The sequence below is a fragment of the Stenella coeruleoalba genome (genome assembly GCF_951394435.1).
Source record: "Stenella coeruleoalba genome assembly, chromosome: 19".
Classification (NCBI taxonomy): domain Eukaryota; kingdom Metazoa; phylum Chordata; class Mammalia; order Artiodactyla; family Delphinidae; genus Stenella; species Stenella coeruleoalba.
This window is the reverse complement of record NC_137165.1, coordinates 52598957-52624724: the sequence shown is the minus strand read 5'-3', so window position 1 is coordinate 52624724 and position 25768 is coordinate 52598957. Positions and strand designations below refer to the sequence as shown.

Genomic DNA, 25768 nt, shown 5'->3' with positions numbered 1-25768 from the left:
CCCTTCCAGAATGTCCTCAAGGTCCAGCCGTGGCCTGTGTCACACAACAAGCCCACTTCCTCCTGTCAGGTTTCTGGACTCTTCCTTCTCTGCAAGGCCCCTCTACCCCTGTGTCCTTGAGGGTAGAGACCAAGCCCTCCTGGACCCTCGAGTCGGCCTTCGTGCCTGCAGGGCTTTGCGGTCACGGAGGCTCCGTCCTCTCGCCCAGCGGAGCTTGGCTAGTTTGGGGTCACGCGCTGTGACCCGCTCCATTCCTCGGGAGGCCTGGGGAGCAGCTGGACTCCTGGCTGCTGCTCTGACCGGGGCCTGAACTCTGCTCTCTAGGGTCACCGTCCCCTGTAATTAGGCCAGAGCTCATATGGGCCTGGGCAGCACCCGCCTGCGCCCGCCCTCAGGCCACAGCGCAGAGAGCTGCAACTGTCCCTCTGGCGTGATTAATGGAGGACTCCAGCTGGGCCCAGCAGCCCCTGGTATTAGGGTTTTGTTTTGGGTGGTTTTTTTTGCATTTTTAAGTGTTTCTACCATTTCCTGCAGCAGTCAGCAGGATGGTTCCTCTTCCCGGTGGACAGGGAACAGCCACCACCCGCTACGCTGAGAACAGAGAAGGGAACAGCAGCTCCACCAGGATGGACCGTCACGCTGACCAGCAGCCTGGCAGCCCAGCCCGGTGCCGTGGAGCTGAGACCACCGGGTGCACCCGGGGGCTCTGGGGTCCTGCTCTGCGCCCAGCTCAGTCGTGTGGGAAAGAGCCAGCAGGGGCGCGGGCGGCTGAGAGCAGGCCAGCTTGTTCGCAGAGTCTTTTCTTGGACGGGATGATCCTTGCTCTGTGGTCGGGGGTGGGGGTGGGGCTGGGGGAGCGGAACCCTCCTGTTGGGGGAGGGGCTGTGCTCCAACCTGGAGCCGGGGCTTCCGGGGCAGCCCAGAGGGGCGTTGTGGATTAAAGGGCCCTGTAACCTTTGAGCCCTCGGAGCTGCAGCCTGTGGCTTTGGTTTCGAAGTCAGTCCCCTCCCAGGGGCTCCCTCCTGCCCTCCTTCACTGCCATTTATCAGGGGACCTTTGACCCTCGGGAGGCCAGAAAGGTCCTCTGTCCCCTCCTCTCCCCGCAGGCTGGGCTGCACCTAGGCCCTCCTCCTCGGCCTTTCAGGAAACCTGGTCACCACCACCCCCAGCGTCCCCACCCTGGGTCAGGAAATTCTTCCCCTATCTGGCCCGCATCTCCTCACACGCGCGGCTTCAGCCCCGTTCCGAAGCCCCGTTCCGTCTGTCCTTTTAGTGGAGAGAGCCCACAGCTGGCCTAAGAGGGGGAGTTCAGATGGGTCTAAATGTGCTCATGTTCCCATAACTTTAACTTCATCGAGGAAAGAAGGAAGTCCAGTATCTTAGGGTGACTGTTAAAGTCTGCCCGGAATGACCCCGGTGTCGCCAGAACCAGGGGGACCGGTGGATGGCCGGAGCGAGAAGCGGCCCCAGGCTGAGAAGTGGCTTCCTCGGAGCGTTTGCTGTGGTTTTTCTCTGTGTTGAGAGATTTCCTGAAGCAGAAGTTGCTATGTGGCTGTCCCATGGTGCCTGCCAGGGCCTCCACTGTCAGGTTGCTCCCCGACCCTGAGAGCCGTCACCCCAAGACCCTTCTCTGACGGCAGGGAGGGGAACACGGGTAATGAACCCGCCTTAGGTAGGCCAACCAGATAATTCATTGCCCCGATGGGGACCCTGTTGGGAATGAACAGGGCGCCCTGATGGATGACAGTGGAACAACGGGTGTGAGCTGGGACGTCCCAGGTGGGCTGGACACAAGGGCCCTGCCCCAGGAAGATGGGGGCGAGGCTCCGAGGCCAGCGGGCAGCCAGTGGCAGGAAGGGGCTGCTGGCCCAGGCGTTGGTAGCTGTGAAGGTCTGGGGTGACCTGACGGCTGACGCAGGCTGAGCGGGGAGAGGTCCTTCCTGCCAGCCAGCCCGATTCCAGGGCACCCATGTGCCCCTCCCCGAGCTGGTGAGTCACTGCGGAAAGTAGCTTTGGCATCAACAGAGGCTGAGGAGGCTGAAGAGAAAGGCCACGGCAGCCGAAAAATCTGTTCTCTTGATGCGTGAATTTCCTGCGGCTGCAAAGTGCCACAGACTGGGGAGCTTCAAACATAGCAGTGTGGTTGGTCGCTCCCAGGTCTAGAGGCCAGAAGTCGGATGTCGGGTGTGGGCAGCGTTGGTTCCTTCTGGGGACTCCGCGTGAGAGCCTCTTCCAGGCCCCTCTCCCAGTTTCCAGTGACCCGAGAATCCTCGGCGTCCCTTGGCTTGTGTACGCGTCCCTGCATCTTCACATGGCCTTCTCCTCTGTGTGTCTTCCTTTCTGTCTCTTACGAGGACACCTGTCATGCAGTTAGGGCCCACCCTAATGGGGGATGATCTCACTTCGAAATCCTTGCCTTAATCACATCTGCAAAGACCCTTTGCCCACATCACGTTCACAGGTTCCGGGAGTTAGGACTCAGACCATTTTGGGGGCCACTGTTGGACCGGTGTCCTCTGCAGATGGCATGAGGTCTGGAAGCCCTGGGAAGGAATCGGACAGGACCCATTCTGGGTGGATTACACTGTGTAGCTGGGCTGGGGAGGGCTGGTTCTGCCTGTGTCCTTGCTAGCCAGGGCGCTAGGGAGCTTTTTCCAGGGAGAAGTTAACGTAATGAATTTGGGGATTAAGAGAAGGTCTGGAATCCGAGGGCTGGCTGTTGACCACAGCTGCCACTGGGCTCCCTGCTCGTTGTGAGGGGTCTTGTTCGTGTCCCGAGTTGAGGGGGCCAGGGATCACCTTTGCGCTCTTTTTGTGCCTGGAAATGTCATGGGCTGGAAGGGCTGCGCGGAGGGTCCCCCTGCGGTGAGTGGCAGCCTGGGAAGGGAGGAGGGGGCCTGTTGCTTTCTCTTGGCCCAACTTGGGAACCCAACTGGCAGGCACGGCAGACCTCCTTCCCACGTCGCTGTTCCAGGATGGGCCGTGGGCCAGGGCTCCTGAGGGGGAGGCTGTGAGAAGCAGGAAGGCCCCCTGGGGTGCCCGTGTCCTAACAGCCGAAGTAAAAGACAGTCCTCAAAATAAATTGCAGGGTGGAGGGGTGACCTCCCATCTTTCACCTGGGCGCTAAGACCCCCCGGGGAACCTTCAGTTCTCAGGGACACTGGGCTCGCCCCGCACGGCCCCTCAGGGCCGAGTGAAAGTGGCTCATCTTGGTGCTGTCGTCCAGAGCGCACCGGCCATCCCTGCGGGACTGTGCAGGGTGCTGCGATGCAGGCCTGCGTCTGGTCAGGGCCCGGAGCAGGGGCTGTGTGCCGCCTTCAGCCACGTGTGCAGCTGAGCCCAGGGCGGCCGGTGCCCTCGGCCAGCACGCCGGGACCCGGAGCCGGAGCAGGAAGCAGGACGCGGCTGGCACTGGACAGGGTTCTTAGGCTGCCGCTGGCCCTGCAGCCCAGCCAGGCCTGCCCAGGGAGGGCAGGGGAGTGGCCCGAGGGGAGGATTCTGAGCTGTGAGTGCCAGGCTGGGCCTTGTCTCTTCCTTTGTTTGGGCTTTGGCTGGTTTCTTGTGTTTCTCAGTGGGAAACCCAGGGCCACCCGCTGACAGTGCTGTTTACTGGTCCCTGTCCAGGCTCTGCTTAGCCACTGTGTCTATTTTAAGCCCTTCCTTTTGGACTATTTTTCTTCCTGAGGACACCCCCTCCCACTTTCCCCATCTGCACCCTCTTCCCTGCCCTGAGCCTGCCGCCCCCCACCTGCTCTCACCTGCCCTCTCAGCCCTGCCCCTCCTCCACTGCCCGCCCCCAGGCAGTTCCTGAGACAAGGATTCAGGTGGGAGGTGATCCCAGGTGGTCCCCAGGCATGGGAGTGCTGGGGGACCCTGCACCAAGCCCCCCAGAGTGTTTGACCTCCAGTTACTGCCTAAAGGCTGTGTGCCAGGGAAGCACTGTTAACCCCTTCCTGCCTTCCGGGCCTGGGCACCAGGGGGGGCGCCGGGGGAGGCCCTCGAGCACAAGGGAAGATACTGGCCGTGGGTGTGATGGACACGGGTAAGGCACGTGCAGCCTCGGCCACCAGTGGGGTGACCACACATGCACGTGTGCACACCCACCCCCCGGGGTGCACACACAGAGGGCAGTTATACCAACAACAGTCGTGATAGCTGCCCGGGCACCACTGTGTCAGCGCCTCAGCACCACACGTGGGGAAGCAGATGCCCGGAGGTGGCTGTGGTTGTGCCGCCCCCTGTTTGAGCCCCTGCATTAGGCCCTGAAAGTAAGAGTCCGATGTGCATCCAGGCTGCAAGGCCCCCACGTCCGGCCAGCTCTCGGCTCATCCGAGGCCCGCAGGGCCTTTGTCCTGCCCTGCCCTCTGCCTGGGATCGTCCCCCTTGCCCTGCCCTGCCCGGTTTTCCCCAGTGAATTTGTTCTTTCGCCTGGACCAGATCTTGCTTTTGTGGCCTTGGGTTCCTTTCCTCTGGAGGATTGTTATTTCAGGGACCGGCCCATTGGCCCACCGATTCCTGTTCCATCTTCCCTGCTGCCCTGGAGGGAGCTTGTCCGCCCAGCTGCAACCCCAGCTCCCTGTCTTCGCGGGAGAGCAGGAACTGGGGGGTTGCCTCCAGCCCACCCCAGGGGTCGCACACGCTCCGGACTCATTCTGTGAGTCTGATGGCCCATGCACTTAGCTTCGGGGTTGACTTTTCCTGTGACCTTTCCCTGCAGCCTCAGGCCAGGGAGCAAGGAGGTGTCCTTCGCCTGGCACCCTGTGTTTCCTGGGTGTCTCACCCTGGCTCCCAGGTCGCCATTGTTTCTCGGGACAGAACCTGCTTTGCTGCCGCCTGGAAGAGACTCGCTTTCACCAGGGCCATGTGCTCCTGGAGCCTGAGCCCAGAATCAGACCCCTGAGCTGGGCAGTGGCCACGTTGCTCCTCCCACTGGAGCTGACCCTGGCTTTGTTTTGACCTTGTTCTCTAACGTTTCTTTGCGTGATATTTGTCCCAGGCTGGAGCAGGGCTTTGTGGCTCAGCTCGTGTCCCCTCCCCAGACTGAGGCCCGCGGTGTGATCCAGGAAGTGTTCCTGGAGCGGGGAGAGGTTTGCGGGCAGGCAGCGTGCCTGTGGTCAGAGCGGGGGCCCTCACAATGGCCTCTTGTGTGCGGCACATTCCTCCTTAAACAGGCCCAGATCCAGGCTGCTCCTGCCTCGACCCCCATGCGCACGACGACGGGAGGTTTGCATCTGGCCAGGCGGCCTGGCCTCTGCAGCAGCCGAGGCTGTAGGTGTTTGATGGACCGGGAGAGGCTGGGCCGGAGGTGCAGTTATCCACACCCTCCCCCTCTTCGTAGCAAGGTTTGTTTTTTAAGAGCAGCGCTGATGGTTTTATCCCCTGAAAATATGAAGTGACCCACATTAGCATAGGCACCTTGGGAAAAGGCAGGAAAGTGTAATGAATTAAACGGCCACCTTAATTCCATCCAGAGGCGGCTGTTTTCCTCGAATGTGCGTGCACCCTGCACATGTGTGTGTGCGATGAATCCAGGCCCGTGCATGCAGCTTGGATCCTGCTATTTTTTACTTAGTATTCTCAGCATTTCTCAGCTTCAGAACCGTGATTTTGATGACTTTGCAGGACTCTGGCATATGGGTTCAGAAAACTCTACGTAAACTCGAATTGTTTCCAGCATTTGCTGTTTTAATGCTGATGCAAACATCCCGTACATAAATCTTTCTGTACGTCTGATGATTTCCTGGGGGTAAATTCCCAGCAGTGGGCCAAAGGGCACGGCAGTCTTCAGTCTCATGTGCTCGCGGGGAAGGGCTGACTGGGGCCGAGGAGGGCTTTGGGGAGCAAGCAGTGTTCAAGCCCGGCTTTGGGGGTTCTTGACTTCACGAGAGGGAAATGGTGTGAGGATGGGTGGGCCCCCCGTGCCCTGTGGGAGATGTCAGTCCTTTTCCCTCCCAGCGGCAGTTCGGGGACCCTCCCAGTACAGCCTGGTCCCATGTTTGTTTGGTGCCCCGCAGCCATGCCGTTTGTCCTGTCCAGCTTCGGGGCGGGGGTGTGGGGGTCTCTTGTCTGCCCTCTGAGGGCATTTAGCATCCTGCAGACAAAAGAGGAAGCAGCACAGCGCCACTCCCCACTGCCCTGGTCCAGTGAAAGGCCACTTTTCTGCCCGTCGGCCCCCCATCAGATGCGGTTACGTAGGGGCCTCCAGTCTGCACTCTTGCCGGCTTCCTCGGCCGCACTTGGACCCCCGGGGCTGCCTCTCCGCAGGGAGAGGGGAGAAGAGTAAAGTGGAAAAAAGCACCCACTGCCGTGGCGGATTATAGCCATTCTCCACGGAGGAAGTGGAAGGAGTTTCCAGGGTGAGTCTGACCCTGGAAAGGGAGGGGTGGCTGTGCGTGTTGGGGCAGGACCTGGAGCGTGTGTTTAGGACTTCCGTTGGGGGACGGGATGCTGGAGGACCCTGTCCTGCCAGCTTCGTGACAAGCCGTCTCCTAACTCTTCCCAGCTGGGTGCTAATTGTGTCATGACATCCTCTGTGTAGAGGCGGCTGCTCCTAGGGCATCCCTCGCACAGCCTGCCTTAAAAAATGATCTTTGGTTTCATCACCAAATATTCCGGTGTAAATCGAGAGCAATGTTATTCTCGTGACGACTTCTCCCACCGTCTGGGGTTTTGTGTGATTCCTGAAGGAGTCAGCTTTTCCTCCTCTGGGTGCCTGATACAGCAGTTCTGGAGCTCGGCCACGCTTCCATTGGTCCATCCGTTGGATGTTTCTACTTCTTCTTCTTCTTTTTTTTTACGTTTTGGCCACACCTCGCGGCTTGCGGAATCTTAGTTCCCTGACCAGGGATTGAACCCGGGCCCACGGCAGTGAAATCGCTGAGTCCTAACCACTGGGCCGCCACGGGAAGTCCTTGGACATTTCTTGAGTGGGGCTGGGTGCAGAGTGGGCGTGACAGCACCAGCGGGAAGGGCCCCAGACAATCTTGTAGCCCAGAGGTTTCATCCCTCCAACGGTCCCTGTGTTAACTCCCTGTGGCTGATGTAACAAATGACCACAAACAATGTGGCTTAGACAACAGAAATTTACTCCCATGGTTCTGGAGGCCAGATGTCCAAAAGCAAGGTGTTGGCAGCACCACCTTTCTCCGAAGCTTCTAGGAAAGAATCCTTCCTGGCCTCTTCCAGCTTCTGATGGCTCCAGGCATCTTTGGCTTGCGGCCGCATCACTCCAGTCTCTGCCTCTGTTGTCACATGACCTTCTTCTCCGTGTCTCTCAGATCTCCCTCTTCTTTCTCTTATAAGGACACTTACCGGACTTAGAGCCCACCCTAAATCCAGGCTAATCTCATCTTGAATCCTTACCTTGATTACATCTGCAAAGAGTTTTTCTAAGTAAGGTCACATTCACAGGTTCTGGGGCTTAGGACTTGGACGTAGCTTTTAGGTTGGCGGGGGGACACTGTTCAACTCCCTACAGAACCTTAGAGGAAAGTGAAACTTCTCAAGCTGAGATGGGGTTGAGGGCCTGGTGCCTCCCTGCTCTGGGCCCACAGTGACAAACCTGTGATCCTGTCTGGCCTTTACGTTGTGTAGAAGAAGCGCCCGAGGCCCAGGAAGGGCTGGAGGGCTGGCTCGTGGTGTAACAGAGGAGAGGACTCCGGCTCTCTTCCCAGGGAGCCCCCCTCCCCCGAAGTCAGTCCCGGCAGCCTGGGATGATCCGGATGACACGGGAGGGAGTGGCGTGAACTGCACGGGGCCACCACGGCAGGCTTTGGGAGGAGGCAAGAGTGAGCCTGGCTTTGGGGGGGGACTTGAAATCCTTGGGTGGGGGCAGCGCTTGTTTTTGGGGATGGCGTATGCCATCAAGAACCCCCAACAGCCCTGGATGTTTGCTGAGCAGGGACCGTCCTGATGGTGGGAACAGCCCTTGTCCTCTCAGAGAGAACTAGACGAATGGGGGTGTTGGTGCTGGCCGGTGAATGCCTGGATAGACGATACAGCCGAGGGCTAAGCATGCGGACAGTGTGGGCCCAGGGGGTGGCATGTGCCAGGAAGAAGCACAGAGCAGCCCAAGAGAGGAGGGGGTGGCGGATGGGGCCGGGTTTGTGCGTTCTGTGTAGACTTTGTGTTCCGGGGAGCAGTGATCTGTGTGCCGGCCAGTCTGGTTCCAAGTCATCGCCGAATCGGGCCTCCCGACTCAGGGAGGCCTTTGCTTTGGCGCAGGGTCTTAATTCATGAGTTGCAGTTGGAGGTTCATTCAAATGGGCTCCCCAAGAAGGGGGCTCTCCAAACAGGGGCACAGATCTTGTCGGGACTCCCAGGAAAAGGTCGTCTTATTCCCGTGGGGCAAACCTGGGAAAGAGCCCTTACCCACCTAGGTCCTGTTCTCCCAACTTGGCCCCAAGGAGCTAACACCAAGTACTCTTGGACGTGCACATGCCTAGGCGGGTGGGGTGTGGACCCCTCCTCGAGGGAGCTCACAGACAGACAGGAGCCACTATCGGGGACAGTTTGGACAGTGCTCTCGGGGCGAGGGTAGACCAGATGTCTCGGGAGGCCCTGGGAACCATGAGAGGACAGAGTTCCGGGCACTCAGCCCTGGACTTTCTGGCCAGTTTAGCAGGCACTTGACCTCTCCCTGGGCACTTGAGGCTTCTTTGGATGGGCAGTTTGTACCCTGCGTATCTTGCTGGACAGCCCCCGGTGAGAGGCAGAGCTGCGCCAGCTGGGGTCCTTGCACAGGCACACCCCTGCCGCGCTTGGCCGTCTGCCTTATCAACCTGAGGTCACGGCAGGGCCCACTGGCCGAGTGCAGCCCTTGGATGTGATTTCCTTTGACCGCACAGTGTTTTTAAAGGGGTTGTTTTGCTTTGTTTGTGCCAGCATTTAAAAATCAGGAGATAACATATTAAAAAAACACAGATTTTCAGATTCTCTTGAATCCGGAGCTCTGGCCACATTGCACACACATGCCTGCTTGGCCGCAGCGAAGCTGGACAGCAGGTGTGTCCCTGAGTCAGTGCGTGGTGAGGCGCCCGCTCCCGAAATCTGAACATTTCCCATCCCTGCAGGGCCTCTGGGATGGTCGAGCTTTGTGACCCGGGGTTTTGTGAAGGAGGTGTGCCCAGGGCTTAGACAGGGTCCCCCAGGGGTGTCACGTTTGGGAAACTGGTAGTTCCGGCAGCCAGGTATCAGGGTCTGGGGTCTCCTTTGCTTCCCTACATCCAGTGCTTCAGAGCACACATGCCCCTGGCCACCCACCCACTCAGCCACCCACTCCACCCTGGTCTTCTGAAGGAGGTAATGTCCACGGGGAAGAGACGAGGGCTGTGTTGGAATTTGGAGGAAGGAAGACTGGAGGGAAGGGCTGCTCGGAATGGCCCTGAGAGCTGGTGTGGGGGGCTGGGGAACAGCTGCGGGCTGGGGGAGGAAATTGTGGGGGGGATCCCTGTAATCCTGGGCTCCTGGGGCTGTGAGGTGAGGTGGGGAGGGGGGTGGGAGAGACACTGTGGGTCGCTGAGGGCGCGCCGTGGGCCCGGCTGGGAAGGAGCTGGGGCATGTTCCTGCCCCGCGGGCCCCTTCCCGCTCTGGTCCTTATAACCGGGAGCAGCTGGTTCTCGTTTGCAGCACGGCTGCAGGAACCGTGGGGATAGTGGCTTCTCAGGCAGTGTCCCCACCGCCTTGGAGGGAGCAGATCCTGGCGGAGATGGTGGGTGGACGGGTGGAAATGCTGGGCTGTGGGGTGGGAGTTGGGTGGTCAGTGTGCTGCGTGGGCCCAGGTCCAGCTGGGGCAAGTGGTATAGGATGGAGGCAGAAGCAGCCGGTGTGAGGACTAAGAAAGGCAGCGGTGTGAACTTCGCCCAGGATCTCCATTATTCCACCAGAAAGGAGTAAGAACCCTGGGCCTGGGAGTTAGACACATCTTCCGGCTCTGCTACTCACCCCACGCCACTGGGCACTTTGCTTAAGCACCTGGGCCTCAGTTTTCCCATCTGTATCAGGGGATTATAGCCTCGTTTACACCATGGGGTTGGGGGGGGGTGGGTAAGTGTGGTTATGCACAGTAAGCCCAATGCCTTGCCTGTGTTAAAAGTTCCAGCGTTGGCTGTCCTCGCTGTTACTGATATGGTGGTGACATTCCCATTGAGATTCTTTTCTTTTTCTCTCGTGAATTTTTGTATTTATTTATTTATATTTATTTGGCTGCGCCGGGTCTCAGTTGCGGCACGCGGGATCTTTTCAGTTGCGGCATGCATGCGAAATCTGGTTCCCTGACCAGAGATCGAACCCGGGCCCCCTGCATGGGGAGCGCAGAGTCTTAACCACTGGACCACCAGGGAAGTCCCCCCATCGCGATTCTGATTGGTTATGGTTGTGGCTGTTATTACTGGGGACATCTCTCCACCGCTGCTGCTGGTGGTGGTGTTTGCTGCTGGTGTCTGTGTTGGGCGGAGGTGAGGAGGGAAAGAAATCAAAGGCCCCTCCCTTGAGCCAGAACATCCTTATAGAAAATGTAGCTGGCGGGACCGTGGCCACGGCAGGACAGAGAGGACAGAGGGCGTCCTCCAAGCTCCGGCCTTTTCTCTCTCTCCCAGAACACGTGGCTGCGGGTGCCTCAGTCCCTTCGGACAGTGGGGCTGTCCTCTCTTCTTCCTGAGAGGTGAAGGGCGCAAGAGTCTTCCCGGGGGCCCCTTGCTGTAGCGTCCCCGCCAGCTGCCCTCCGGTGTTCCCCGTTAGCGGGATGTTCCCCGTGAGCGGGATGTTCCCAGGGGCTCCCGAGCCGTCTACTTACCACGTTCTCCTCGCTTTCTCTTTCAGCCTTGAAAAGATCTTTTGAGGTCGAGGAGGTCGAGACGCCCAACTCCACCCCAACCCGGAGGGTCCAGACTCCCCTGCTCCGGGCCTCTGTGGCCAGCTCCACGCAGAAGTTCCAGGACCTGGGTGTGAAGAACTCAGAGCCCGCGGCCCGCCATGTAGACTCCCTCAGCCAGCGATCCCCCAAGGCTGCCCTGCGGAGGGTCGAGCTCTCGGGCCCCAAGGCCGAGCCTGTGTCTCGGCGCACTGAGATCTCCATCGACATCTCGTCCAAGCAGGTAGAGAACACCGGCACCGCCGGGCCGTCCCGGTTCGGGCTCAAGCGGGCCGAGGCACTGGGCCACAAGACGCCAGAGCCCACCCCTCGGAGGACGGAGATCACCATAGTCAAGCCCCAGGAGTCAGCCCACCGGAGGATGGAGACCCCCACCTCCAAGATCCCTGAGGTGCCCGCCATCCCCACCGCCGACGCAGCCCCCAAGAGGGTCGAGATCCAGGTGCCCAAGCCAGCCGAGGGGCCCGCCTCCCCCATCCCACCCCAGACCCTGGAGAATTCGGAACCCACCCCGATGTCTCAGCTGCAGAGCAGGCTGGAGCCCAAGCCCCAGCCGCCCATGGCCGAGGCCCCACCCAAGAGCCAGGAGGGTGAGTAGCAGGTGCCGGTCATCCGTGCTGCAGTGATTTGGGGGGTGGGGAGCTGGCTTTGCCCTGGAGTCTTGGAGGAAGAAGCTGAATATTGAGGAGGGGGGCGCGTATACTTCCGAAGGCTCAGGGGAGGGGACTGGCAGCTCTTTCTGTCCACGGGGGATGGACCGAGATGCAGCAAGTTGGATTTGAGTGAGACTTGGCAAAGAATCTCTGGGTTGTGGAGGGCCCCTGTTAATTGGTCCACAGGGCCGTGGTGTAACCTCTGCCGTGAGCCCAGGACTTGGGGGCAGGAGCCGGGGCAGGCTCGTGTCGGGGCTGGATGGGTTTGAGACGCTAGGACAGGCTGTCACATTCTTGGTGGCTGGCGGTCACTGGGCCGTGGGGAGGCAGGCTCCTGCTCAGGAGGGGACTGTGACTGCCCTGCTGGTACCCCCGGGGCAGGGGGTGAGGAGGGGTTTTCTGCACAGGAGGGTCTTCCTCTTCTTCCTTCCCAGGTAGGGAGGGTCGTGGCCAGATGCAAAGGGAGCATGAGAACGCCTCATCTCTGCATGCTAATATTTTCAGGGCTGCCTGGAGGGGGTCCCAGGCCAGGGAGCCCCGTGATTCCTATTCACAGCTCCGTTCGGGGGTGTTCTGCTTGGCTACCATCCTCGGAGGGTCCAGACCCGGACTTGTGCTCACGGCGAGCTCACAGGGGAGGCGGTGCCAGTCCCGTGGGATGCTGTTACTGCCCCCGCAGGGAGGGTCTTGGCCCCATGGGCTGTGTTAAGGTGCCGGCTGGCTTGTAAGCCCAGTGGAAGCTGGGTCCAGTTCTGATCCCGGGACTCGGAGCTCAGTAAATGTTCAGTAAGTGTCCTTTGGGTTGAACAGGCAGAACATTCTGGGATTTTGATATACCTTTTAAAAATGATTTTTAATGGTGGTAAAGTACACATAACAACACTGACTGGTGTAGCCATTTTTAAGTGCACAAGGCATGGGCGTTAAAAACATGATGTTGCCGTGCAGCTGTCACCGTGATCCATCTCCACGACTTTTTCATCTTCACCACCTGGAACTCTGTCCCCATAGCGCACTAACTCCCCTCCCCCCATCCCCCGGCACCCACCATCCTACTTTTTGTCTCTATACATTTAACTACCCTGGGTACCTCATGTAGGTGGAATCCTAGATATTTGTCCTTGTGTGTCTGGTTTGTTTCTCTTTGCACATCTTCAGGGTTCATCCATGTTGTGGCAGGTGTCAGGATTTCCTTCCTTTCTAAGGCTCAGTAATATTCCATTATGTGTGGAGCTCACTTTGCTTATCCATCCATTGTTGATGGGTACCTGGGGTCCTCCTGCTGCTTGGCTCTTGTCAGTGAAGCTGCTGTGAACGTTGGGTGTGTGCGTATCTCGACTCCTTGCTTTGAATTCTTTCAGGTTTTCCTTTTTGAATGAGAGTTTTCCTGTGGTCCGTGGACTTGGGGGCTTGGGATGGGGTGGGGTGGGGGTGGTGGTGGAGCAGCTGCGTTCTGCCCAAGTGCACATCTGACCGAGCAGGTCTGGTGGGCCGAGGGGCTGACTGAATTTCCTGTGACACTGGGCCACGCTGTGGGCAGCAGGGCCAAGAGGTCCCTTCCAGCCCTGGTGTGTGAATCTGCATCTCCCCAGACGTGACCCTGCAGAGCCACGCCACCCCCCAGGTGCGCTGGTGCCAATGTCAGGACGCATGGCTGGTGTTTGGGGAGCGGCCAGGAGGCTGTTTCCTCACGATCTTCTGCTGGTCCAGGGCCTTTGCTGCCGGATAGGGCCCCGTCACAGGGGTGAGGTGTTCGCGCTCAGCTGAGTCAGACAGCATGTGGCTGGGGAGACGGTCATCACCGACCAGATCTTGATGACAGTTGGCACTGCATGCCCGAGGAGGTGGTCCTGCTCTGGGGGACAGGCAGGGGGTGTCTGCTCAGGGTGGCACCGCCCTGGGTTGTCAGGGCGGGCGGGGCGGGGCGCAGCCTCGGGCACGTCTAAGAACACCTTCCTCCAGCGGCAGCCGCTGGTCAGGTCGGACCGTGGGGACTGGTCAGGTCAGCTCTGCCTCGGGAGCGGGATGTGAACAGCGGCCGTGGAACCAAGTGGGCGGGGCTGTGGGAGAGCCCCCGGGAGCCCGGGCCTCAGCAGCTGAGTTTTGGAGAGGGTGGGATTTAACCAGGGAAAGACGGGAGGGAAGAGCATTCCCAGCTGAGGCCGCAGTCCAGAGGTGTTGGGGAGCCTGGTTTTGGGCCTGTGCGGTTTTTCCAGGGAAAAGCATTTCAGTGTCTGAGCTGGGCGCCAGCACCGTGGACCCGCAGCCCCTCTGTGCAGATGGAAGTCCAGCTCTTCGTGGAGAGGTCCATGGGCCGGGGGGGAGGGGTGTGCTGCCTTCCCACCCCTGGAGCACGAACTGGGGGTCGGCGTATGTGGCAGTCATGGGTGTGCACATGTGTGAACTCACAAGTGTGCTGAGCCCGCCTCCTGTAGGTCCTATTGGCTGGATGGGGAGGGGGCTCTCTGAGACCAGGGCTCACAGGTTGAGAACCTTTGGGTGCATTTGAACCAGGCGGGGGCGTTGGACAGATACTGCAAAGAGGAAGGATGCTCGGGTTTGGAGGAGGTGGGGGCTTGGATGACTCTGGGAGGATTCTCTTCATTTAAAACAGAAGTCACTGGGGGTGAGCCTGGAAGTAATGCGGGGTGAGAAGGAGGCTGAGGGGCAGGGAGTAAGGCCCTCTGTGGGCTGGGAAATTTGGCCTTCACCTGCTCGCTTGCACGTCCGGTCCTGAGGTCCTGGGCAAGTCCAGGGTCTTCCCGATGGAGGGGTGTTCCCTGCATCTATTGCAGTGGCTTCTGCAGGGCCCCGGGTCTTAGCTCCCCCCCACCAGCCCCTGTTCTGAGGCTCCATCCGCTTCTCCCTCCCTCCCCCTCCTCTGGTCTCGGCCTATCCAGCCCCTCCAGGCACAGATCCGGTTGTCCCTCGGCCTCATTTCCTGTCCATCTTTCCTGCAGACCTGACACTCCCATCCCCTTCCGCCCTTCCATGGCGGGGCTGGGTTGGGAGCTCCCAGGAGCCCCCCAGCCTGCAGGGCCTGCTCTGACTGCCCTCCATGGGCTCACTATCCCTTACCCCTGAGGGCCAGCTGGCGCTGCGGGGTCAAAGGATCAGGGAGGTAGGGAGCTCTGTGCCCTCTGATCAGACTCAGCCCTTTGCCTCTACCTCCAGGAAGCCCTCCAGACTGTGACCGTGGGCACAGGACAGGGTGTCCTGGGACCTCAGCTAAGTTGTTCCTAGATTGACCTCCCTAAAGCACAGCACTGATGAAATCCATGCTCACTATGAGCTTTCACTGCTCACCCGCCCGGGCCCCCGCCCTCCACAGTAGATTCACACTCTTGTCCAGCTCATACCTCCCTGCTCCCCAGCCCCTCCTGCTCTGGTCCTTTCGTGGTCTCCCACTGGCCACCTTTCCTCACAGCGGTTCTGCACTGATCTCCTGATCCCCAGCCCCGCTCCTCTTCACGTCACTGCTTTTCAAACTCCTATGCATCCTTCAAACTCCTGCTCAAATGGCACCTCTCCCACTAACTGGAAGTAGCCTCACTTCCTCTGATTCCCGTGCCTTTTTGCATCTTTCTCATGTATAATATCGTGTGTTTGTCTTGGAATGTAAATTGTTTGTGTATGAACCTTCTTTCCTCTGCTAGATGTTTTTTTTTTTTTTTAATGCAAAAACAGTTTTTCACAGTACTGTTTCTTTAAAATTTGGAAAATATAGACATTAGAAAGAAACTATAATTCACCTGTAAGCCAGCAATACCCACTCTTAACGTTTGCTATGTCTTCTTCAGAATTCCTTCCATGCCCTGAACTGGATTCTAGGTTACTTGAGGCTGGGGCTGTTGTCTTTTTTTTTCTTTTTGAAAGACTCTCATGAGATACCGAGTGACTTGGACATAACAGGTGCTCAATAAAACAATGTTGGAGGAGTGACATGGGGATGGCTTTGTGGTGGCTCTCGTAGGCAGATGCAGGGGCTGCAGGGACCCCATGGGACTCTGCAAGGATCAAGCAGATACTTTTCTGGTCAACCAAGACCCCACAGGTCTGATCTGCTCACTCTGGCGTTCTGGGATCCTGGTTTCCGAGGCCCCTGGACCTGGCAGCCTCCAGCCCTGCTCCTCTCTCAGGCTCTTGCCTCCCCTTCCAGGTCCCCCTGCCCCCACCTGGGTGGCTCTGGGTGGGGCTGGGCTGCAGGACCCAGAACCATGTCTGTGTGGCAGGCTCGTCACTCTCCCTCCCCCCGGGAGCCACCCCCCCTGGTTCCACCGGCCAAGTTTCCCGGAGGCTGCCTTATAAGGCGGGCGCTGGCCGCTCACTCGTGGGTCTGGTTCTTTGCCGTCTCTGAATGCTCACTGGAGGCCGTGGGGGAGGCTGGGGTGACCGGGCCATGTGGCGAGTGGGGTGTCCCCGGACTGGCGCCCAGCTGAGTTCTTGGGTGTGTCCTGGCTCCACCCCACTGGCCGACTGGTTCTGAGCCATCACTTCGCGGCCCCCCCAACCTGCCCCCCACTCCCCAGCCTCAGTTTCTTGATCTGTCAAACGAGTGAGGCGTTGGGCTTGCTGGCCCGAGGCAACAGTGGTGGTAGGGGGTCTGAGCTGTCCAGGTACAGCTGCACCTACCCAGCCCCCAATAACCAAGACAGGTATCCAGTCCACGGTGGTGCCTGGAGTCCCTGGTGATGTGGGCGTGACATTGGGGTGGGGCAGACGCAGCGAATGTCTTCCTCCGGTTTCCCTACGGCTAAAAACATCTAGAAATATCTTTGGTCGTGGGTAGAGCCTTGAGGAAGGTGGACGTCAGGCCCCCTACGCCTCTGGTGGTGAGCGTGGCTTTTGGGCAGACGAGGTGAGCCTGCCGTCTTCCGGGTGTACCTGGGTGCCGGCTGCACAAGGCCTGTGTTAGGGGCTGGGGCAGAACAGGGAAGATGTCACTTCCACGGGGAATCATGGGAGGCTACAAGCACAGGGACATGGGGACAGAGGAGGCTGGGCAGAGAAGGCTTTGGGGGACGTGAGATCTGAGCTGAGTCTGAAGGGTGGGAAGGGGTCAGCCAGTGAAGTGGGGGGACCGTGACGTGCCCCAGAAGTGTGTGTGGGGATCAGAGAGCGTGAAGAGGGGGGAGAAGGGGACCGCCATCTGCTTAGGGAGGAAGGGCCAGCTCTGCAAAGGCTCCCTAGACACCCCCCGTGTTCGCAGGACGACTCACTAACCAGGGTCCGCGCTGGGCCTTTCCCTGGCCTGTGAACTCCCCGGTGCCGGGGTCTGCACCTTGTCCACCCTTTCATCCCAGCACCTGGCCTATGGCCGGAGATTCATACACGTTGAGGGTCTCGTTTGTGTCTGGCCAAGCAGAGCCGTGAACTTGAATCTCTCTGTGCCTTTGGGCCCTTAGCCCGGAGAGTTTTCTTCTGTGTGGGGCTGCGTGTTTCTATGCTGGTGGGAAAAGGCTGTACCTCCTGCAGGGATGCTCCCACCTGGCTGCCTTGCCCGACAGACCCCTCTGCTCTGGGCTCCTCCCCGTTCCGTCGTGACCCCAGAGGGCATCCAGGCACCCTTTCACCTTTGGGGATTGGGTCCCTTTCTCCTTCCGCCTTTTAAGAACAGACGCTCTCCTCTGAGTTGACCCTGAGGCCCGTGCACACCTCGGTCTGAAGCAGGAAGTCCCCATGCATGGGGGGACAGGAGGATGTGGTGGAGGGGTGGCCAGGCCCAGGTGTGTCTCCTTCAAGGTGGGGCAGAGTAGGGGGCAGGGAGGACAGAGCGTGGCTCCAGGGCCTGGGAGAAAGCACTCACCGCCCCTGCTGGCCCTCCAGCTGTCTGCCAAGCCCAGCCCAGTGGTGAGGAGGGAGGAATGCGGGCCCATCCAGGGAATGCAGCCGAGCAGCTGCGGAATGCCTTACATAGAGCTGGGCACAGCTGCGGGAGCGGGCCGGGCCGGGCAGGGAGGCCGACGCTGCAGGCGGGTCCCCGCGCTGCCTCCCTGCAGCTTGGGGGCTGCAGCCCTGACCAGGGACGGAGCCCGGGCCCCAGACACGTGGTGCTGGGTGAGGCCTCCTGGGTGCCTGACCTGGGAAGCCGAGCAGCTGCCTGGAGAGGGGCTGTGTCTGCAGCCGCAGCCTCTCCGCCCAGGACAGCTGCTGGCAGCCAGGGTCGGCACAATGGGGCTGCTGTCCGGGGGACACGCCTGCGCGGACAGCCACGCTCTGTGGACAGAGGGCACATTCAGCACCGGAGGAGCGGCTCGGACCCCCGCCTGGCGCCCCGAAGTGTGGGTGGCCCTGCCCAGACCCTGGGTTCCAGCAGGCAGCCTGAAGGATGATGCCACGTGGTTCCCACTGGCCTGATGTGGCTAAATGTGGATCTGGGGCCGCATGTCTGAGAGCTGTGGGCGGTGAGGAGGGGACCCTTCTCGGGTCCAGGCATGACTTCCTTTCCACGTTTTATCCACTTTGGCTTTCCCTGGCCTGGGCCTTTCTGTGGGTGTCACAGACGCCCCCCTGGAATCCCAGGGGCTCCCAGAGTTACCAGTTGTAGCGAATGAGCAAAGGCAGCTCGTGGCCAGGACTGAGCGTCCAGTTCTCTGAGCAGGGAGGCCTCCTGTCCCCTTTCCCATGCTGTCACCGGGCACACCGCTGTGGAACCCCAGGGCTCTAGGGAACCTGGTTTGGAAATCCCTGGTCTGTCCAATGCAGTTCAGAGACCCCATCGCTGGTCCCAGCAAGGAATTGGGAAGTGGAAGTGGCCTTGGAGGTCACCTCTTCCATCTCCCTCCTTCTAAAATATAACACACAGAGGGTACAGCTCAGAAGCACAGAATGTTCCAGCAGGAAGCCACTCGGGAGGCCTTGCCCACTTGTTCGTGGGGGAAATGGCCCTCAGACTGCCCTGGCCTGATGACCTATGCTCTCTGAGTCCTTCTTCTCATCATCGCAATGGACCTCATTCCTCCTGCACAGCGTTGTTAGAACGAAAGTGCTAACGTGTGAGGACCGCCAGGGCAGGCCCAGCGCCCGGGAGGTTTTGTTAAACAGGCTCATAAGTGAAAACCAAATGCAGCCTTATTTAACGAACGGGCTCAGCTTGGCCATTGCACGGTGCCTCTCCCTCCCCGCGCTTGTAGTCTGTATCCCTGACTCCCTCGGCCCCCTCTGCCCCATTGCCTTTTTCTCTTCTAATTCTCAAAGGCAGTGCGTGACCATTGGTAGAAGAGAAAAAATGCAGGTCACATGAAATGTGAAAAGGAAATCTGTCTCTCCTGATCTCCCAGCCTTTCCCCAGGATAGCCCATGCGGGTGGTAGGGCGCGCTGTGTGTCCTTCTGGAGTCGGCGTGTGTGTGTTTTCCCCATTTAATGACACTGTGGATGTAGATCGCGCACATTCCTCGCAACAGCTGCGTCCTCGGCGCTGACATGGTCCTGCCATTCTTGTCCGGCTTCCTCTGTGATAAACGAGGCTTCCATGAACATCCTCTGGCTTATGTATGTGCATATGTTGGATAAACCTTTAGGAGTGGAATTTCTGCGCCAGAGGATGTGTGCGTTTAAGATTTTGACCCATGTTGCCAAATTGGCTTCTAAAACAGCTACATCAGTTTCTGGTCGCGACAGAGAGAGGTACTGTGTCCCTTGCCCTGGGCGGAGAGGTAGAAAGCTATCTGATGGGTGTTTTAGTTTGTGCATCTCTTATTAAGGTGCGGGGGTGGGGGTGGGGGTGGGTATCTTTTCCTCTGTTTACAGGCCAAGGGCCCTAGGTTCCCTGGGAACTTCTCATTCCTGTCCTAGGTTCCTTTTTTCCCCAGTTGGGTCGTTAATCATTTTCTTGATTTTGTTTGTTTGTTTGTTGAAGAGTTCTTGGTACACCTTTGTCGTAGCTGTTACAAGTGCTTTTTCCCAGTTGTTAACTTTTCATTGTGTGTCTAGTGTGTTTTTTTTTTTTTTTTTTTTAGTGTGTTCTTTTAAACAGAGATTTTTAACCCTTAGGTTGTCACGTTTATTCTTTTTCTTTTCTCTTGTGGAGGTTTATGTCCTGCTTAGAGACCGCCTGCATTCCAAAATCATAGCAAAAGAATTCACTCAGGTTTTCTTCTGGTACTTTTATGGTTTCATTTTTATGTACTGAAATCATTAATCCATTGGAATTTACTTGGGTTGAAACAGCGAGGTAGAGACGCACAGCTCCTGCATGGCTACGCACGCGTGAGCCTGGTCTACAGCGTGTTGGGCATGTGTGCGTTGCTATTTTTATCAATTTTGGTGTCAGTGTCGTGCTGGCTTAGCGAAAATAATTTGGATGCGTTTCTTTACCCCCCTCTGTGTTCTGGAACATTTTTAAGCGGCTACACGATCATCTCTGTTAAAACGTTTGAAGAATTCACTAGTGAAACCATCTGAGCTGGATATTTTTGTGGGAGCCTCATCCTTTAAAAAGTTTTTTCCATAGGTTTGTTTGAGTTTAGCGTTTGTTTCTTCCTATTTTATACCTTTTTTTCCCTAGAACATCATCCTGTAAGCTATTTAAAATCCCTCAGATCATTCAGAGGTAGTGGTGTGTAGAGGGGGTGGTGAGGGGCCAGCCCCCCATGATTGCCACCATCAATCTGTGCACCTGAGTCTCTGCCCTGGGCCTGGCACTGTTTTCAGAGGAGAATATGCGTCGGTGGCCAGGACACAGCCCATGTCCTGGGAACGCTCCCTCCGAAACATGTGTGCAGTGCAGTGTGACAAGTGTTCTGAGAGGGACGAGTCCAGAAGGCCTTGGCACCCCGAGGAGGGAGCCCCCCCAGCCCTGCCAGCAGAGACCTCTTGGAGGTGGGGGGTGGGGGGTAGGGCCCCTTGGTCTTGAAGGGGGCAGAGTGGTCCAGGCAGGTGAAGGGCTGTTGGCTTTCTGGAATCCTGAGTTGGATGTTGCCCAGAGAGTGGCTTTCAAACTTATTTTGGACTGCAGCCCCCAGTAAGAAGTACGTTTTGCACCACAAACCAGGACACACGTACGTGTAGATGTGTGTGTGTGTGGTGTGTATACAGATGAAGCAGTATTTCCACGGAGTACTTCTTGCCTTTATCGCAGGCCTGCTACACCTTCATACTCGCTGCGTGTGCTGCTTCGGATGGGGGAGCTTTTCTTATTTTCTAAAAACAGCTCTATCGAGATACAGTTCACGTAATACCATTTAGTTCTTCCATTTAAAGTGTACAATCCAATGGTTTTTAGTTATTTACAGGGTTGTGAAACTGTCGCCACATCCAATTTTAGACCGTTTTCATCACCTCAGAAAGAATCTCTGTCCCCATTAACTGTCACCTCCTGTCCCCCACCCCCGTTTCTCCCAGCCCTAAACAATGACCGTAGATTTGCCTGTTGTGAACCTTCCTTAGAGATGGGATCGTACAGTGTGTGGTCTTTCGTGACTGGCTTCCTTCCCTTTGCATCGTGTTGCAAGGTTCCTGCGTGTTGTAGCCGGGATCAGGGCTGCATCCCTTTTCCTAGCTGAGTAATATTCCATTTGTGGACTGAGCACATGTTTATCCATTCATCAGCTGAGGGACATTTGGGTTGTTTCTACCTTCTTCTTCTAGTTCTTCTAGTATGAATGTATTCTTTTTAAATGTGAAAAAATAATGCTGGTTATGACCTGCTAACTAGTCTTCAGGACCCATTAAAGCGTCAGGACCCACAGTTTGGGACACACTGGCCTAGGCGGTGGGCTGAAGGCGGGCCGGGCCAGAGGTGGGCTGGATGCTGTGTTACGGCCCGATCCACCAGAGGTGTTTCACCAGGGCCTGATCAGATTTCCTAGAGATGATCATGCCTGGAGCGTTTGTTTATTCAGGAAGGGTTGAGCGTTGACATGTACCAGGCACTGTTCGAGGCGCTGAGGAGTTCATCCGTGCTGAACGTACAGAGAAAAATCCTGTCCTCCTGGGGCTTATGTGCTGATGGGAAGAGGCAGAGGGTAAACCAAGCAAACAGTAAAACGTAAAGCCCGTTAGCCGTGGCGAGGGCCAAAGAGGAAAGTGAAGCAGGCGAGGCAGCTTGGGAGGTTGTGACCCTAACCAGGGTGGTCCTTGGTTCAAGGTCGAGCTTGGGTGTGGACCCCTGGAGGTTGGTGGGTGAAAGCAAGAAGAACACGCCCGAGATTAGGGCAAGTGAGGCACTCCTCGGGGGCACAAAACTTAGCGGAGGGGTGGGGGAGCGCCAGAAAACTCAGGAGTCGAGAGAAGTAGTATTTTTATGCAATGCTTTCAAAAATCAGAATTGCGCCCCCCAAATCCTTGATGAACAAATAGGCACATTTTCAAGAAAGATGGGCCAGGCACGTGCACAGCCCCGCTGCACTCTCCTCGCCCGAATCCCGCCCTGTTGGATTGGAAAAAATCATTACGGATTTTTTGCAAAAGTTTGATTTTCAAAAAATATTGCATTGACATGTTATGTATCTTGATTCCCGAGTTATTTGGCGGTCCCTTTGAAATTTGCACTCCCTGGTCTCCGCCCCAAGAGCGCTGAGGTTTGAGGGGCTGAGGACTTTGAACTTGCAGAGTGCAGCTCCTGCCAGGGATGGCAGTGGGGAGGGTGGGGAGTGCCTGGGGGCAGGAAGGCGCTGCAGCGTCCTCCTCTAGAAAGCTCGGTGGGGTGAGGATGGGGGGGAGCTGTACAACCACCCTTCCGGCCTGTCATTTTACTGTTGGACGTCTGGCGTCTGTGCCGAGGCACTGTCCCCCTAAATGGAGTGTGACGGGGAGAGGAGGGTCCCTTGCACACCCAGAGATCCAGTGGGAGGAAGAGGCGTAATAAAGGGGGTCCAGAGCTCGAGCCTGGGCTGGGCCTTCCGCTGACGGTGGGGAGGCAGCCCTGCCCACTCGGACCTGCTGCGCGGCTGGCCTCCAAGGCCCTGAGGATGCAGCAGGGCCTCCTTTCCTGTCTATCCCAGTGAGGTCCAGGTGCTCTACCCAAAGCGCTCTCCTTCTGGGGGCTCCCTGAGCTGGCCAAACAGCATATTCGGTTCCAGGCAGCCTCAGCTCGGCCAGGCCCTGGCGGGAGCACAGCCCTGACCATCATCTGAGACCTGTACGTCCTGTTTCCCGTGCAGGGCCGTGGGACCGGCTGCGGGGGGCGTGTCTGGTCTGCGATGAGGCCCTTGTGGCCTGGGAGGAGCTGGAACTTTATAACCGTGGTGGCCGCAGCTTGGAGGTGGGGAGGGCTGGCTGTCAATTCCCAGGGAGCGGCCCGCCCCTCCCTTCCTCTGAGCCCCCCAGTCGCCTGGTCCCTGGAACGAGAAGGCCAGCCTGACAGCCCGTTCTCCTAAGTCACTGTCTCCAGGCCCACTTCCTCTCATCTGTAGTCACCCAGACTTCACGCCTTGCCTTACCTCTGACAGGGCAGAAACGGGAGATCTTGGGGGACATCCGAAGGATGTGAGGAGACTGCTGTGTGAACAGAGGGGCTCTGTCCCTCCCCGGGGCGGGTCGCCCTTGCAGACGCAGCCTCCTGCCCTGGCAGAACTTGCTGTGTCCACTCCCTCCTCTGCACGGGGATGGGGAGCCCAGCTGGGGGGTGGGTAACACCCACGGTCACCGTTGTCACTGGTGACCCCAGGGCATGCCTGAGTCATGATGTGACCCCTGCCCGTTCCCCTGGCAGTCGGGTCCACTTCTTTGCACAGTGCAGTAGCCCAGCCCAGGAGGGGGGGCTCTGTTTTCACCCCTGGGATCATGCCCCCTCTCCTTAGTGCTGGTTTGAGGCAGGCCTTCCTGAGGTCTGTGGCTCCCTGCCTGTTTACCTGCTGACTAATGCCTGTCTGGTGCCTGATGGGAAGAGCTGGCTTGGTGAGGCGTCCAGGGCTCAGGTTACAGAGGGTTGGGGCACCTCCTGAAACAAGGCCCTGCAGTGTGGCCTCCACCGCCCGCCTGGGTTTCAGGCACCTCTGTCCCCAGCCCCCACCAGGTGAGTTCGTCCTGGGGCTCCCAGGCCGTGGCGGGGGGCTGTGGTTTTCCAGTGGGGGGCAGGGCTGGGGAGGCTGCGATGGAAGAGGCCGAGCGGGGAGGCGCAGCCCCACTTCTTCCTGTGGCAGCGGGGGGGCCTGGCCACTCCTGTGTCTCTCAGGAGGGTGACAGGCGGCTGGGCAGAGGCTGTGGGGCAGCTGTAGGGACCAGCTGGTGCAGGAACGGTGGGCGGACCTTGAATCCCAATCCCAGCTTTTCTGGAGTGGGCTGGTTTAGTCAGTGGCTCTGTCAGTGGACTTTCTGTTCAGGCGAGAGAGCCTAGGTCAGTGAGTCGGAGCTGAATTTCTTGATATTTAATTTAGTAGCAAGTTTGCCTCCCCGCCCCTGCCAAGCCCTTGCTTATTACCCTGTGCTCGTTCGGGGCAGGTATTTGCGCTCTGCTCTCCGTGGGTGGCGTGGGCCTCCCGGCCTTGGTGCCTGCCCCCGTGATGCCTGGGCAGCCCCACCTGGGCCTTCAAGCCAGTGACACTTCTGGCTCCGGTGGTGGGTGGCTCTGTTTGGACCGAGAAGGTCCGGGACCGTTCAGCCTCAGTATCCAGATGAGGCTTGGGGGGAGGGGAGTGTTCTGAGCCGCCTTCCCGCTGCGTGGTTGGTGCGGTCTTGGTGGGGGCCTCCCTGTTGGCTGTTCCCTTCTCCTGCACGCTTCACTCCTCCCTTGGAGTTCCCCTTCCCCGGCCCCTGCGCGGGCCAGCTGGCACAAGCACTTTGCGGATGGAACTTTGAAACTGGAAGACTTTCCAGGTCCAGATCCCTGTGGCAACAATGAGGGAAATCCTTATCTCAGCCGGAGAAGGAGGCCGAGGGGTTGATAATAACCACCAGCAGGATAAGGTTAGCTTCCAGGCGCTCTCATTACCCCATTTTCCAGATTAGGAAATCAAGGCACAGGGAGCTCCAGCCACTTGCCTAAGGCCCCCCAGTGGTTAATAGTCTGAATTTGAACCCTGGGGGATGGAGCTGTCTGCCGGCGCTGGGGACCAGGGCTGAGGCATGAAGCTGGGTCTCTGCCCCGAAGCTTGGGCTGGGGTGCGGAGCCGCCCGGGCTGGCTCCCTCCTCTGGCCTCTTTCTTTCAGAAAGTACCATGAGATGATGAAATGAAAGAAAAGAAAACTCCAGTTAGAAAGGAGGGACTCTGGTACTCCCCCCGCTCCTCCAGCCCCTCAGCTGCCCTGGACTTTGGAGCAAGATGCTGTTTGTCCGGGGTGAGTGGGAACAGATTGGAAGTCCCGTTTCTCCGCCGATCACAGCTGCAGGGAGCCTGCAGTGGCTGCTGCCGCCAGCCCAGCCCAGCCCAGGCCGTCTCATCCTCTCTCCTCTTTTTCCTCCCCACCCCATTCCTCCTCACAAGACCAGCGTGAGTGTTGCTGAAGAACTAGCCAGAGATGTGCTGGCTGGGCTGGGGGCGGAGCAGAGGGGCGGTGTGCCTTCTTGGCCGGGAGGGGCTGAATTAAGACCCCTGGTTGTAGTCTCCTGGTCGGCCCTGGAAGAGGGGGAGACCGTGGTCCCTACCTGCCAGGTTTGCTCCCTCGCCCTGGAGCAGGTCCCTGCGGGTCCCAGAGAGGCTGTCCTCATGTACAACACGGCTTCTGCAGGCTCGCCTGGGCTAGTGATCCTTCTGGGGCTTGGAGTGGTTCCCCTGACTGGGCTGAGCAAGGCGCTGAGATGGGCGGAGGAGGGGTCCCGTGAGTGCGGGCCTGGGGGACCGCCTGGGGGAAGCCTGGGGGCTTCCTCTAACTAACCTCCCTAGGGCACAGGTCTTACAGGGATTAGCTCAGCTCTTGATTGCCATGGCTTTGGACAGCCCAGGCCCTGTCCATGCTTGCTGGACACCGTGGCGGGGGGCGGTGCTGTGCCCTCAGGGCATCAGAGAGACGGAGAGGCAGGTGGAGAAGCAGCTGGAAACACAGCATCTTCGCTCTTGTCAACGCTGCGTCGGGGCCCGGCAGGGCGGCCAGGACAGTAGCGGCCACCGCCCAGCTTTCTGGGAGGTCAGCCCATCAGCACGGCCCAGGGGATATGAGGAGGGGAGCTTCTGTCCCCAGTTCCCCTCATTTCTGGCCTGGGCTTCGGGAGCAGGCCCCCAGAGTTCTGCCTGGGGGCCTGAGGTAGGAGCAGCTGAGTGAGAGTAAGGGCCTGGAGGAGCCAGGGCACCCTGGCAAACTACCTCCCCCCACCCTCACCTACCCCTGCAGCCCTTCCTTCCCCAGGATTGCTTTGGGTTGGTCCCA

General features: G+C 58.6%; 1 protein-coding gene across 3 annotated transcripts in view; it reads left to right on the top strand.

Moving 5' to 3' along the window:
• The window catches only part of SEPTIN9 (septin 9), a 164860-nt gene that overhangs the window by 74270 nt on the left and 64822 nt on the right, over window positions 1-25768 (top strand). For all 3 annotated transcript variants that reach the window (XM_079905459.1, XM_079905461.1, XM_079905460.1), the window contains one exon: window positions 10819-11460. In XM_079905459.1, coding sequence (XP_079761585.1) covers window positions 10819-11460 — 642 coding nt within the window. The remainder of the gene's footprint in view (window positions 1-10818; window positions 11461-25768) is intronic.